General features: G+C 45.0%; 1 protein-coding gene across 2 annotated transcripts in view; it reads right to left on the reverse strand.

The window, feature by feature from the left end:
• Window positions 1–1,843: 1,843 nt before the first annotated feature.
• TRABD2A (TraB domain containing 2A) overlaps window positions 1,844–15,728 on the reverse strand; it is a 141,077-nt gene continuing 127,192 nt past the window's right edge. The window contains exon 7 of one of the 2 annotated variants that reach the window (XM_074932130.1): window positions 1,844–2,263. In XM_074932130.1, coding sequence (XP_074788231.1) covers window positions 2,260–2,263 — 4 coding nt within the window. In that variant the 3' untranslated portion in view covers window positions 1,844–2,259. Of the gene's footprint in view, window positions 2,264–2,995; window positions 3,102–15,728 lie in introns of those variants that run through there. The other variant, XM_074932128.1, reaches the window with a different exon arrangement.

Consider the following 15,728-nt stretch of genomic DNA (forward strand, 5'->3'; position numbering starts at 1 on the left):
GAAGCACGTAGTAGCATTTCATCAACAGGAGCTCCATTTGGTAAACCTGCTAATATAGTCCTTGTCCTAGTATTGGCATTTTCAAAAGCTAACAACCGAAACATACAGTCTTTCATTTCATCAGGTAAACCTGCTTGATCTTTTATAGCTTGAGATAATCGATCAATAAAGGCATTATATGGTTCTGAAGCTCCTTGTCGAACAGCTGCAAATGGAGCTGGCTTTTTCCCTTCAGGAATCTGCAGAAGAGCCTGGTGGGCTAGCTGTTGTGACATTTAATGAAAAATTGAAGGAAAAGTTACCTGTACGTTAGTGGTGGCATATGGGCCCTGACCTGTTAGCATATCTACAGTCACAGCATAAAATGGATCGTTGATGCTTATTTAGTTCAGTAATTACAAGTTGTTTCCATGTTCTTTCCCAAATTAAATATTGAGAAGGAGTCAATAAAAGTTAGGCAATGTTCTGACAATCAGCAGGAGCCATCAAATCCGCTGTAAATATATATTTGATAATGTTCTTTGATGCTTCTGATTTTAATCTGTAAGTAGTTACTGTCTGCTTTGCTTGTAAAATTTTCCAATCATGTGGTTCCCACTTTCCAGCTCCTCCTTCAATAACCACGGGGCAGGCTAAAGATCCAGCTGTTTGCCAGTCTCCTTCTAAAACAGCATCTCGGACTACTCCAGTCCATCGTCACTGCACAGGATCAGCGTTGGAAGTTGTAGTGTGATAAGATGGAGGTCGTTGTATAGTCAGAGCTGTAGTAGTTGTTGTTGGTGGTGGTGGTGCAGAAGGAAGTGCAGGGCCTGCGTTGGAGTGCCTCCAAATGGTAGATTTTAAAGAGTCCTTTTTTGTCTCAACACAGGGATGTAGCTCCTCCAGTTTTTTCATTAATTGATGTAACAGTTTGTCATTTTCTAAATCACCTGCAGCAGGAGCGGTTGGAGGCATGTTACTGCCAGAGTTATTGGATGAAGACGAGGAAGAGGAGAAACTGGAAACCGGAAGGGACGGATATAATCGTGGGCGGCAACTAGATCTGCCTTGCTCCGCCTCTTCTTTCTTAATTTCCTCCATCTTAGGAGCAGTCTCTTTCACTTCCGTTTTATTCTCAGTTGAAACCAGAATTTCAGTTTGTACCACCCCCTTCTGCACGAGCTATAACTTCTGCTGCAGATGTAGCAACAGGACTCAACATACCACAAACAGGCAGCTTAGTGACATCGAGACGAAAATGTTTTGCTACCCGATGATGTGGGGTGGCTGCTTTATTTACTTCTGTTTTATCTGATTGTAACGCTTCTATTGCTGCAGTGGTGACCTTCCGCTAAGCTTTCATCTCTTGTAAAGCATTAATCACTTCCTGCCACACCGATCCAAGTTCCTTTGCTTTCTTTCCTGCTTTTCCACCCTCTATAGTAAAGTTCCACAGTAAATCTCCTACAGCCCTCCATTTGGATGGATTAAATAACATAGAGGAGCTGAGGCAAAGCTGTTGCTCCTGCACCCATTGCACCAAGTCTTTTAGCTTGCACTGGCTCATATCACTACCTCTCTTAGAGAGTATACTTGTGAGGAGCCGTATCGCCGCTTCCACTTCTTGTGCCATAGCAGCTTACCTTTGCAGAGGACAGCCTGCAGAACCGTCTCCTAACTCCAGAAGTGCGTCTATGCGCTGGCTTCTGGCTTCTGTGTTTCTCTACGCTGCTTCTATCCGAAGTTCTCCACTCACCACCACGTCTCAGTCAATGTTTTAAGAAGAGTGCCGTCCCTGGTCGGGCGCCATTTGTCAACAGATAGAGGCCGGGTATCAAGAATAACACCAATATGGTTTGCAAGCTTGATCCAATTTTATTAAGTACAGAGCATCTTATATACTGTTAGACAGTGATCACATGGAGGTAAACAAACTGTGACTGGTTCTATGCTACTGTCCACATGATATAATTCCTATTTCATTGGTACAATGTAAGAAGCACACGTGAGAGGCATGAGCCATGGACCTCCTACTTGAAGTTTCAACTTCACACCTTATCTCTAGTTAAAGAATTTGCTGAACAATAGCTCTCTATGCAGTGGCAAGCCAGAGAGGAACGCTGAACAATAATTCTTTATACAGAGGCAAACAGCCGAGAATTGTTCATTTCAGTATCAAGGACCATGTGACTGTTATCTTCCAAAAATTTCTCCACAGCTCTCCATTTGAATATTTGTCCTAAGGGGAGAAGGATGGCAGGGAGAACTTCTTAGATATCATTACCTGCAAATCAAACATACATTATCTGTTAAAGAAGAAATAACAAAGGTTTGGCAACTTCAACTCTAATCTGTGCCATTTTAAATGCCTAAATATTATCTTCCTCCATAGCTGTACCGGTTTTGGCTGGGTACAGTTAATTTTCTTATGGTAGTTTGTATGGTGCTGTGTTTTGGATTTGTGCTGAAAATGGTGTTGGTAACAGATATGTTTTAGATATTGCTGAACAATACTTGCACAATGTCAAGGCCTTCTGTTTCTCATGCTACTCTGCCAGCAAGCAGGTTGGAGTGCACAAGAGGTCAAGAGGGGACACAGCTGAGACAGCTGACCCAGCTGACCAAAGGTGGTCAGTCCCATACCATATGACGTCCTGCTCTGTGATAAAAGCTGGGGGAAAGAAGGAGAGGAGGGGGGCACTGGGTATTATGGTGGGTTTCATCACATGTGATGAAGCCCTGCTCTCCTGTTCCTGGATGAATATCTGCCTGTCAACAGGAAGTAGTGAATGAATTCCTTATTTTGCTTTGCTTGTGCACACAGCTTTTGCTTTCCCTATTAAGCTGTCTTTATCTCAATCCACGAGGTTTCTCACTTTTACCCTTCCGACTCTCTTACCCATTTCACTGCAGGGGACTGAGCAAGCGGCTGTGTGGCTCAGCTGCCTGCCAGGACAAACCCACAACAATAGTTCAGACACAACTGCTGTTTAATTTTGCAGCAGTTAAATGTCGTCTTCTTTCTTCAAGCAGATGAAGTCTATGATTGTAGATTTTCCAATTCCATCTCTTCTGACTACAGAGAAGCCATTCACAGACCAGTCCAGAGGAAAAAGAATGACCTGGGAGAGAAATCTGCAGTCAGGAAGTCTTGTTTATAATAGGTCATTCATTTTACCTTGATAAGAACATCTTTCTGTGGGCAAGATGAATCAAAATAGTTAGCAGGTAGTGCTTGACAGAGGAAACTGGAGCATCCAAAAACTGGGGCAGGGGGAGCTGAGGGTGGGGATGGAGAGCCTAGCTACTTACATATTCAGTGCACAGGAGTTGAAACCACCAAGATAATCACCCTCATCACCTTCACCACTTCTGTAAATGAGGTGTGGGTGTCTCATTTGCCTCTGGTGGTGGGAGGCTGAGCCTTCCAGTTACATGTATAGCAGAAGGAGGCCTACCGTTACCGGGGGCACTCCCCTGAGGACATCGGCAAGCATCTCTCACGACAGGAACACTTGCCATCTCCTTTCCGCAGCGGCTGGGTCTGGAGGCCCGATGTGTGAGTGGCAGGGACACCCCGGGGCGACGGTCCTTAACGCTCCTTCCCTCCCGTACTGCGGGGAGGGGCCCCTGGGCACAACCGAGTCTGTCCAGTGCTCACTGCTATCGGACAGCCTTCGCGGAGCATCCAGTATCCCACGGCAACGGTAAACCACGTTCCTGCACTGCCATCCTTCACCTGCCACCTTCAACCAATCAAAAGTGCGTGTCTTGGGGAGCCTAACAACAAGACCTGCCCCTCAGACACCACGCCACGGAGTGGTGCAGCGAGTGCTGGTGCCGGAAATGGCGGGTGGCATCCAGTGGTGACCTGGGATGGCAGCAGCACCTGGAAACTATGAGCACAGCGGAGCTGGGCTGGGCGTGAGGGCTGGTGAAGAAGCAGGTGTTGGGCACCACCAGAGGCAGCAGAGCAGAACCTGCCCATGCCGGTTGAGGAGAGATACTTGTAGAGCAGAGGGTTTCTGAGCAGGTCCCACCTCACTCCCTCGGTTATATGAAGGCCTGTAACCTTGGCAAATGAGGCACTGTGTAGCTTTGGGGACCTAGGACTAAACACAGATGTAGGAACCTGCTTGTGGAGACCACTTGCTTGTGACAGAATACCAGTGTTTACCATGAGAATTAAATTATTGAATTAATTACAATAAAAACCAGCTCCATAAATGTACTTGTGGAGGCTGTTTTTCAAGAACAACCTTATTTTCAGGTTTCTGAAAACTGAAAAAAGCTTTACCTCTTTTCTTTCATTTTTAGAGGTTTCAGTGTAGCTAATGTGGGCCTATCAGAAGTGTGCTGAAGATGGCACTCGTGTGGCCACATACCGCAGTCTTCCCTTTTCTTTGAGATAGAGGAAAATATTTAGCCCCGTATCTGGAAGGCAGAACTACTCTGAGCTCCAGAGCACTGAAATTCAAAGGACCTGGAGAAGGCACACTAATCAAGGAAGACATCCACTTTGTAGATATTTCTGGAGCACATGTCTTATGTCTAGCAGCTGAGGGAACTGAGGGTGTTTTAAGTCTGGAGAAGAGGAGGCTGAGGGGAGACCTCATTGCCCTCTACAGCTCCCTGAAAGGAGGTTGCAGAGAGCTGGGGATGAGCCTCTTTAACCAAGTAACAAGCGATAGGACAAGAGGTAATGGCCTCAACAGCATCAGGGAAGGTTTGGACTAGATGTTAGGAAGCATTTCTTTCCAGAATGAGTTGTTAGGCATTGGAATGGGCTGCCCAGGGAGGTGGTGGAGTCCCCATCCCTGGAGGTGTTTAAGAGTCAGGTTGACATAGTGCTGAGCGATATGGTGTAGTTGGGAACTGTCAGTGCTAGGTTAATGGTTGGACTGGATGATATTCAAGGTCTTTTCCAACCTTGATGATTCTGTGATATGTTTTGCCTCTTAATTGCCAGCAGCTCTGGCCTTAACCATTTCTGACACTGCATGTAGGTTTATCACCAATACAGGATGTGTTTGAAACGTTGCATGACATACAGAATCAAGATGCACCATATGATTCCACTGGGTGAATAACTGATATAAACACCCAAGAAGAGCAGTAAAATAAAAAAGATACAGCTGACACTTTTTGTCAGCACATCAGGAGGAAGGTGACTTATCTTCAAGAAAGGCAGTAGTGCTGGTAGTGGCAGTGGCTTTATCTCACACCAGAAGAGGCAGGAATAGCCTGGGGTCTCCTGAAGTAGAGTGATGAGTATACAGCCAGCCTGATGCCTCCTTACCGTCAAGATGGAATTTAGAGCATCTGATTTTCTCTGAAAGCGTGATGATGAAAGCACTTTGAAGGATTTACAGATGGATAAGACTTCACTTCAAGGTATCCCTTACAAGAAGAAGAGCAGTGGTCTGGCCAGGATTCAGGTGAATTGGCTGCCAAGACTGAATACTGGCTATTAATTCCCCCAAATATATGATACTCCGAAGAGCTGAATATTCTGAGATAGACTTCCCAGCTTTAATAGAGAAGATGCCTCTAATGGTTTTAGACTTCTAGTGTACTTTTGTCCCACATGATTTTTTCACTCCCATCCAAGCACTAAGATATATATATTTAAGAACGTAACACCCTCATGTGAGAAGGAAGCACCCCTAGGTCCCTTCTTAAGAAAAGAGGTATCAAGACCCAAATAGAGCAAATCTCATCCAAAACAGTCAAAAGACCTGTGCCCAAGCAAGAATCTGAACAAAGTGCTCTAACTTGTTGTTTCTGTTCTTTAACAATATATAGTTTCTTGTCCCAGAGAGAACAACATGACAAACAGAACAAGAGACATAGCACAAAGATGCACGGTATGATATAGAAAACTGAGGATATTTGGAGGCTTAGTAACAACTTTGGTATATTCACCTTAAGTGTGTGGTTCCACCCTGGATAGCACTGCTTCCTATAGATGTAACAAAAACCAGAGTGGATATTTTAAGAAGAGAGTTAAGAATTTCATTCCAAATCACTGTTCAGATTGGACTAGCCAAGCCTGAGGAGTAGTGAGAAAACTAATAATAAATAACTGCCAGATAAAGTGAGGTAGATATATATTTGTACTTCTGACTGAAATACTTCTGGAACAAGGTGCCTATAACTTGTATTCAGGCTTGCTTTTCTGAAGCCCTCAAGCAAGCTTTGCTCCCTTTTGCATGATGAGTAATCAGCGTCTAAAGCACATGGGCAACATCTCGTGTTAGCTGGGGGATACTGCATATCCCATCATCTTCGTGAATGGCTAAATATCCAAATCACTCATTATCAGTGTCTACAAAAGAGTTTCAGTCAAAAACAGGTCTTCTTACACCAGGTCAAGATGACATATCTCTAAGATCAGGCAGACATTATTGCAAAAGGCACACATCAGTTATTTGCTTGCTTTTTCTCAATGCCAGAATACTGTTAGTGGACAGTTCTGTTGGTATCTTGTTTAGACTTAGTAATAAATAGACATGAGCTTTGGGAAAGTGGATTAAAGGAACAGCGTGAACTCAAAAGTTTTAGACGAACAATTTTCTAATTCACATGAATAATGCTATGTTGTACTAGTTAAAATGAATAGCAATGTCCCACCATCATTTAACCTGTGAATCCTAAAAAGTCCATGCGGAGGCAAGCAGAGTTTCTTTTCCCCAGTACCGGTCTATGGTGATGACCACAGTCCAAGAAGTCAGAAATATGCTGGTCGGTCCAGAGAGCAAGAAAATTACTGTCCTGTAGAACAAGGCTATTACTGAATAGGAATGGATGGATGGTTTGATTAAGTAGGAGGAACATAGGAAAGCAGGGCCTGCATAGAGTCTTCTCAGCATTCAGGCAGAGAATGAAGAACCCTGTTGGGAATGATGCACATGTTCCAGACATGCTCATTAGGAGGATGGAGAATGGGAGGAGGCTGTGTTGCAGAGGAAATCATTCCAAAGTTACCTGATGCTGGCATGCGGAGGTCAGCACAACTCAGACCCTCCTGCTACTGCAGGAGCCTTTGCCCCATTTGGTGAGGTACCAGTCAGCCCATTTTCTCCCCCTTTCCTCCTCACATCATCTATGACCCAGCTTCTCTCATGATCATCGTTCTTCTACAGCATGACAAGACCCTAGGACTAGCAAATGTCTACAGACTTTTTAAAGAGGGGGTGGCACTGTTGCTTGATTACAATCAAGCTGTGGCTGAAAGGGATATTTATTTCTTTTACTGTGTGTCCAGCCTTCCCCTGGTGCTCCAGAACAATCAGTTGCCTAAGCTGGTAAGAATCTTTTCCTTGCCCTGTCTGGAGATCAAGTACTAAGACTTGGGGAGATATTTGGGCACCCCAAAACTTTTATCAAGGCCTCAATACTAGACTGGAATCTTCACTCAGCAGCACATTATACTGACAGTGCTTGTCTACTGAACCCCAACAATCTGGTCACGGCAAACACCGTATTCACTAGTTTTAGATCACAGCTCTGTACACAGTTAGGAGAACATGATCTTTACCTTGCCATTTGTTTCCATGAGAAAAATTGGTGGGAGAAAGAAAGCAGGATATGCTCACTAGGTATTATTTCCCCAGACAACACAAGGTATTGTCATGACCTGAGACTAACAGGTCTCAAAGTCCAAGATATACCTGCCTCCAGCAGGTACATCCCATATGCTGATGATGTGGTGCTCTCAGACCAAACCAGTAATTGCTTGCTGGCAAACCATAGCTGTATGAGGTGCTGGGAAAAATCCCTCAGCTTTTTTGACAGGAACTCAGTCCCTGTCCCTGGAGAGTCTTATTCCTGTATCTGCTCTGACACCCAGCTAGCAGCCACACTCCCAGCAAGCCATAAAAGGTTCACAACCTTGGAGTAAACTACAAATAGAGATGCTGTCATCAGCTTTGTGTTTCACACCACCTTGATGCCACCCATTTGACTCAGTGCAAGGTGCTGGTGGCTATAGCTGCATCAGAAGTTCAGACAGCTGTTAGCTTTGGTGCCATCTTTACAGCATCACCTGCAGTTTGTTCTTTCATGCTGGGTTTCCAAAGACAAGAATACAGTTTTGTTTCCTGGTTTTAGGACCATGGACTTGGTTTCAGCAAAGGAAGCTTTAACATGTGAGTTTGATACACTTTGTGCCCTGGACTGTGCTCTTGCTGCCGACAAAAAAAATCACTTGTCTTTCTGTCATTCTGCTTAATGAATGTCCTGTACAGTATTATTGTAAGGGTATGTGGAATGTAAGAGCATCTGCCTCATTTAGGTCATCTGCCTTATAAAGGTTATCTGATCATGGACCTTTTCAGTGCAAAGAGGAAATGATAAGCAGGACACATAAAGACACAAACCTAGTAGACAACAGATAAAAAATGTGGGAGAGAGGCAAGTCAACATTGGCCTGTCAGCTCGCACAGCCCCTGACAAGCAACAAGGCTTTGATGAAAAGCGGGCCTTGGGAGAAAGGTAAGAAACTGCTGAGTTGTCCCAGTGTGGCAGGGAAAAACAACAGACAGCTGCAACACTGAACTGTGGAAAAGTCCCGAACTGCAAAGAAGTCACCGCTGCATGAATAGCACGTGAACGAGAAGTTGATTGGTCTGCACAGCGTGTGTTAGAGTGGTCTTATGCTGATAGGAGAAAAGGTAGATAGCTGTCTAATTGCTGATTTGCTATTTATGAAGTAAGAGCTTTAGCCATAGCATAAATATGTACTGTTGTAATAATAAAGGGTCTTTCCTTTCACACTTCATGGAGAGTCCATGCCTCGATTGCAACAAAACCCCATGTGAGGCAGGTGACAAGTGTGACCAGCTTGGATCAGTCCAGTATCAAATTCCTCAGAATTTAAGAGCTGCTGTAAGGAAGCAGGAGCCGGCATCAATCACCGTTTCAGGGTGAGCAAGGTGAGCTGTGGGGAAGCGATGGGTAGGTCAATATCCTCTGAAGAAAAGTCAGTGCTTGCACTGATGGAAAGACTGTTAGATAAACATGAGGTGCATATTAACCCGCATGCCTTGAAGAGAATTTTAAAGTGGGTAGCAGTAGAAGTACTGGGAGTTGACATGGTTAGTATATTCACTGTTCCGATATGGGATAAGCAAGAGTAAGATTGTGGGACTGTGCAACATGAGGGAATAAGGTTGCGGCAGAACTCTTAACGACATGGAGTACCCTTTTTGAGACAATAAAAAGACAAGATAAGGAACATGGCCAGTCTGTTAAGACAGAGGGTGAGGACACATGTTCTGAACCTCTGCAGTCCCCTTGGTCATCTACTCCATTACCTGATGAGAAACCCCGTGATGATCAGAAGGAACAGCGTAAGACTACCCAAGTTTTATATGCTGGGTCATTTGATTGCAAGAATCCTTTAGACCCTGACCCTAGGTCCTAAAAGACAACCTGGCCTGTGTCCTCCCTTAGCTGGGGATGATCCATGGATAAAAGTGAAGCAAGAAGCCTTGGCACAAGAGGATATGGACATGGCAAGAAAGATTGTCACTCTTGTAATCTATGAACTGGGACACCAGCCACATTGGGAAGGACTGCATTTTTCTGTTATTAAAGAACTCAAAAAAGCAGCAATTAATTTTGGGATTACAGCTCCTTATACTACTAACATGCTGGGCTCAGTAATGGTGAGCTACACCCTAACTCCTCAAGACTCTAAAACCCTTAATGCGATTAATATTGACAGGAACCCAATATACTTTGTCGGAGACAGTGTGGCATAGGCTTGTAGAACAAAACCAGCTAGAAGACCTAAACTTCCTGCCTGGTGATCCTGTAGCAGTTCTTTCCTGTGATGCCTTAGTAGGTAAAGGGGAGTGGTGTGATCCCGCCCAACAAGCATGGGAGATCCCACAGTGTGCATTGGATGATATAAGAGGTCTGGCATATTGAACATTTTTAAAGGTACTTGAAGTCAGCAAACCTATGAAATAATTTACTGACATTAATCAAGGTGCAAAGGAGCCATATATGCAGTTTATTGATTGGCTGATTGATTGGACAAACAGATCCCTAAAGGGGAGGTTGTAACATCCTGCTAAAATGAGGAGACAAATGACTCAGATTTGCAAATCCCCAATGGAGCGGACAACGTCTCAAAGTCCAAGCATTTATTAACTACCCACAATGTACTAACTGAACACATGATAATTAGCTAAGTATACAGCAAGTTGTGGCAAGCTATACAATATGCCTTGCATTTCTTAATGGAAAAAGGAAAAGAGGGAGATAGAGGGAATGGGGAAATACAGATCACTGTCTGGGTTCCTGTGCTGATCCCGCTGGTGAGGGTTCCAGGAGGCAGCCGTCTTTTTCACTTACATCTCCCTTCTTCACTCACTGCACTCTCCAGGCCCCTCCGCCTTGATTTATACACGCTTTCCTTGGGTCCATCCCCTGGGTCAACCCAAATACCTATGTATCCCATGTACAGGGAGGGGTAAGGTGTTTCATGGGATCATGTAATTAGCATGATCATGTTAGCCTTCGTTAGCATATTGAGGGGTGTTAACTTTAATATGCATTTCGTGGATAATGAAGCAAAGGTCATTCACCAGACAGACGGCCCTTGAAATTTGTCCAGGTTCACCAGAGCAGAGCCATCCTGTCTCCACAAGGCTCCCTCCTCCAGATGCATCCTGTGTTATTCAGTCAGCTTTATCAGCTTCAACCTCCACACCATCCACTCCGTGACTAATAGTTTTGTCTTGCAAGAGTTTGAGGTATTCCTTAGATCAGTCTCAACTTTCAATTTCTTAGGCTGTTTTTCTTAGTTTCTTGCAGGCCTGGTTTTTTGTTTCTCACAGAGGCTTATCAAATTTTGTTATAAAAACTAGCAGTTTCTAATGCCACTGCTGACTGTCAGAAAGTGTAATTACCATTGAACAATCATAATCTTATTCAAATGATAGAAACATGTAATAGAATTGGCACTGTTGATCATAAATAAGAGGCAGTTGTGGCTGACTTTGCTACCCTTAATATGAGACAACAGGTCTGTTTTGGGTGTGGACAAACAGGCCATCTAGAAAGACAATGTCCAAATCAGCAAAAGCAGATCAAAGCTCCTGATGTCTGCCCATGGTGTAAGTAGGGTAGACATTTTGCAAATTAATGTTGGTACAAATTTAATAAAGAAGGAAGGCCGATTTTGGGAAACCAATCAAGGAGTGTGGGCTGGAATCGCACCATGACACAAAACAGTCCAACAAATCCCCAAAGGCATCAGAATTATGTGCAGCCACCTGAGGCAGTGCTGGTGTGGACCTGGCAGCCTCCAAGGCAGTAACATTAGATACCATGGTATCCTTGATACAAACAGGAGGATATGGACCACTGGGAAATGAAAAAAGTGCATTATTACTGGGAAGATCATCTACAACCTTACAGGGGTTGTTCATTTTACTAGGGGTCATAGATGCCAATTCTGAAGGGGAAATCAGAATTATGTCCTGGACCCCTGTGTTCAGTAACAAAAGGGTCCAAAATTGCTCAGGTTGTTTATTTTACTGCAGCTCCCCCTAATAGTATGCCAAGAAGCCAGGGTGACCCGGGATTTGTATCAATAGGTACTCCTCAAATATTTTGGGCTCAGACAGTGAAACAAGGTCAACCTCTGGTATAATGTGCCCTCACCAAAGCAGAAGAATCTGTTGAGCTGACAGGCATTTTAGATACTGACGCAGACATGACTGTAATATCTGCGAGCAAATGGCCACCATGTTGGCCGTTACCTCAGGCAACTCAAGTACTTTTCGGGGTTGGTGGTCATGCTGTAACATTTCAAAACAAAGATCTCATTCATGTAGGGGGCCCAGAAAACCGGGTAGCAAATATTCATCCATTTATATTGGAAACCCCTATTACATTATGGAGTTGTGACTGTATGGCTCAACGGGGAATTCAAATTGTATTAAATCTGTCTTAAGGGCCACTGCAGCACAGCCCACCGCTAAACCCACCCTGAAAATAACCTGGAAAAAGAGAATCACCTGTGTGGGTGGGTCAGTGGCCCTTGCCAAGGGAAAAGTTGCACCAACTTAATGGTTTAGTTCAGGAACAATTAAGTGCAAAACATATCATACAACCATCAGTCCTTGGAACAGCCTGGTGTTTGTTATTTTAAAGAAAAGTGGTAAATGGTGACTTTTCCATGATCTCTGACACAGTAATGATGCCATGAAAGATATGGGTGCATTACAACCAGGAATGCCCTCTCCAGCAATGATTCCCTGAAACTGGCATCTTGTAATTATTGATATAGAGGATTGGTTTTTTACAGAATCAAAGAATAATCTAGGTCGGAAAGGACCTTGAAGATCATCCAGTCCAACTGTTATCCTAGCACTGACAGTTCCCAACTACACCATATCCCTCAGAGCTATGTCAGCCCGACTCTTGAACACCTCCAGGGATGGGGACTCCAACACTGCCCAGGGCAGCCCATTCTAACGCCTAACAACCCCTTCTGGAAAGAAATGCTTCCTAATATCCAGTCTAAACCTTCCTTGGTGCAACATGAGGCCATTACCTATTGTCCTGTCACTTACTACTAGGTTAAAGAGGCTCATCCCCAGCTCTCTGCAACCTCCTTTCAGGGAGCTGTAGAGGGCGATCAGGTCTCCCCTCAGCCTCCTCTTCTCCAGACTAAACACCCCCAGTTCCCTCAGCCGCTCCCCATACAACCTGTGCTCCAGACCCTGCACCAGCTTCGTTGCCCTTCTCTGGACACACTCGAGTCATTCAATGTCCTTTTTGTAGTGAGGGGCCCAACACTGAACACAGGAATCGAGGTGCGGCCTCACCAGTGCCGAGTACAGGGGTAAGATCCCTTCCCTGTCCCTGCTGGCCACTCTAGTGCTGACACAAGCCAGGATGCCATTGGCCTTCTTGGCCCCCTGGGCACACTGCTGGCTCCTGTTCATCAGGCTGTCAATCAACACCCCCAGGTGCCTCCCTGACTGGCAGCTCTCCAGCCACTCCTCCCCAAGCCTGTAGAGCTGCTGGGGGTTGTTGTGGCCCAAGGGCAGCCCCCGGCATTTGGCCTTATGGAAACTCCTCCAGTTGGCCTCAGCCCATGGCTCCAGCCTGTCCAGGTCTCTCTGCAGAGCCTCCCTACCCTTGAGCAGATCAACACTCCCGCCCAACTGGGTGTCATCTGCAAACTCACTGAGGGTGCACTCAATCCCCTCGTCCAGATCATCAATAAAGATGTTAAACAGGAGTTGCCCCAACACCGAGCCCTGGGGGACACCACTCGTGACCGGCAGCCAACTGGATTTAAATCCATTCACCACAACTCTCTGGGCCCGGCCATCCAGATAGTTTTTTACCCAGCGAAGCCTGTGTCGATCCAAGCCATGAGCAGCCAGTTTCACCAGGAGAATGCTGTGGGAAACGGTGTCAAAGGCTTTACTAAAGTCAAGGTAGACAACATCTACAGCCTTTCCCTCATCCAATAAGCAGGTTGCCCTGTCATAGAAGGAGATCAGGTTTGTCAGGCAGGACCTGCCTTTCATAAACCCATGCTGACGGGGCCTGAGCATCTGGTTGTCCCGCATGTGTTGAGTGATGGTACTCAGGGTGAGCTGCTCCATCAGCTTCCTGAGCACCAAAGCCAAGCTGACAGGCCTGTAATTTCTTGGATCCTCCTTCTGACCCTTCTTGTAGATGGGCGTCACAATGGCCAATTTCCAATCTGTTGGGACCTCCCCGGTTCAGCCAGGACTGCTGGTAAATGATGGAAAGCGGCTTGGCGAGCACCCCAGCCAGCTCCTTCAGCACCCTTGGGTGTATCCTCTCCGGTCCCATAGACTTCCATGTGTCACAAGACGCTAAGGACCTCAGCCTTTTCCTTATCACTTGTTATCATATTTCCTTCTGTGTCTAGCAGAGGATGGAGGCTCTCCCTGGTCTTTCTTTTGCTGTTGACATACTTCTTGTCCTTCATTGCTGAAGCCAGATTGATTTCCAGCTAGGCTTTAGACCTCCTGACTTCCATCCTCCATAGCCTCACAGCCTCTTTGTAATCACTGTGAGTGGCTAGCCCCATCTTCCAAAACTGTAAACTCTCCTTTTCTCCCTGAATTCCAGCCAAAGTTCCCTGTTTAGACAGGATGGTCTTCTCTGTCGCTGGCTTCTCCTACAGCACCTGGGGACTGCCTGCTCCTGAGCCATTAAGATTTTGTTCTTAAAGACTGCCCAGCCTTCCTGGACCTCTATACACTTCAGGATCGTCTCCCAAAGGATTCTTTCGAGCAGGTGCCTAAAGAAGACAAAGTCAGCCCTTTGGAAGTTCACGATGTCATTTCTGCTTAGCCCTCTCTTGGCCTCTCTGACAATAGAAAACTATTATGATCGTTGTTCTCTTTACCATTCCCTTGCGTCCGGATGATGCACCTAAATTTGCCTTTTCTTTTCCCAGTATTAGTGTTAGTGAACCTGCAAGATGGGGCTTTTTGCTACAAGGCATGAAAAATAGTCCCACGATGTGTCAGGGATTTGTTGCAAAGGCTTTGAGCCCTGTTAGAATGCAGGTCCCCCAGGCTTTTATATATCATTATATGGATGACATCCTTATAGCAGCAGAAACACAGGAGATCATGGAAAAGGCTCTTGCTTTAACTAAAGACTCACTATCTCAAATAGGGTTGCAAAGAGCACCTGAAAAGGTACAGTGGTCATCACCATGGTGGAACCTGGGGTGGAGAATTTGCGAACAGACAGGTTAACTTAAAACTAATGTTAAGACTTCATATGATTTACAGAAACTGTTGGGAGCCATAAACTAGACATGGCTGTTGTTGGGCCTAACTAATGATGATCTGCATAGCTTGATTGATATTTTGCCAGGAGATCCTTCATTGACATCACCTGAAGTACTTACAGAGAAAGCGAAACAAGATCTCGATCATGTGGCTAACACCATCACAAAAAGACAAGCATCGGGATATGTGCCCAGCCATCCATATCAACTGATATTATTTAACCCTCCAGGGCAGCCATATGCTCTGCTGTTTCAGTGGGATGAAACCTCTTATTATTACTGAATGGAATTTTTTGTCACACCAAATGCACAAGATGGTCACTACTTGTCCAGAAATGTTTGCCAAACTGATCATGAAAGGTAGGCAGAGCCTACTATTACTTGCTGGTCAGGAACCTGTGTGTATCATTGTTCTGGTTTCTATTCTCACGTTTTTCACATTGTTTTCTGGTTTCTATTCTCACAGCTTTTAGTACACAGCCCGTCACAGAAATTATTACAGCAAAATTTTTTATTATAAGCCATGCCGAAGTGCAGCAACATGCCATTGCAAGCCTTGACTGTGTTTACTGGAAAAACGGGGAAGTCAGTCATAGTATGGCAAGACCCGCATACTCAAATTTGGCAGTCAGACATTACTCGATCCCTGGGATTGCCACAGATTGTTGAGATAGCTGCAGTAGTCCGTGTATTTCAACACTGGGACAGCCCAATTAACATTGTTACTGATTCTGCTTATGTACAGGTCTTGTACAGCGTATAGAGAATTTGTGTCTGCAGGATGTTAATAATCCACTGTTATAATGCACAGCCTTTTACAATAATTAAATAATCGCAAGACTTCTTATTTTATTATACATATTCGAGTGCATACTGCACTACCTGGACCTTTGGTTGAAGGCAATCGATGAGCAGATGCGTTGACTCTGAAGGCTCAGGT

This window comes from Athene noctua, chromosome Z (assembly GCF_965140245.1).
Source record: "Athene noctua chromosome Z, bAthNoc1.hap1.1, whole genome shotgun sequence".
In the NCBI taxonomy this organism is placed as follows: domain Eukaryota; kingdom Metazoa; phylum Chordata; class Aves; order Strigiformes; family Strigidae; genus Athene; species Athene noctua.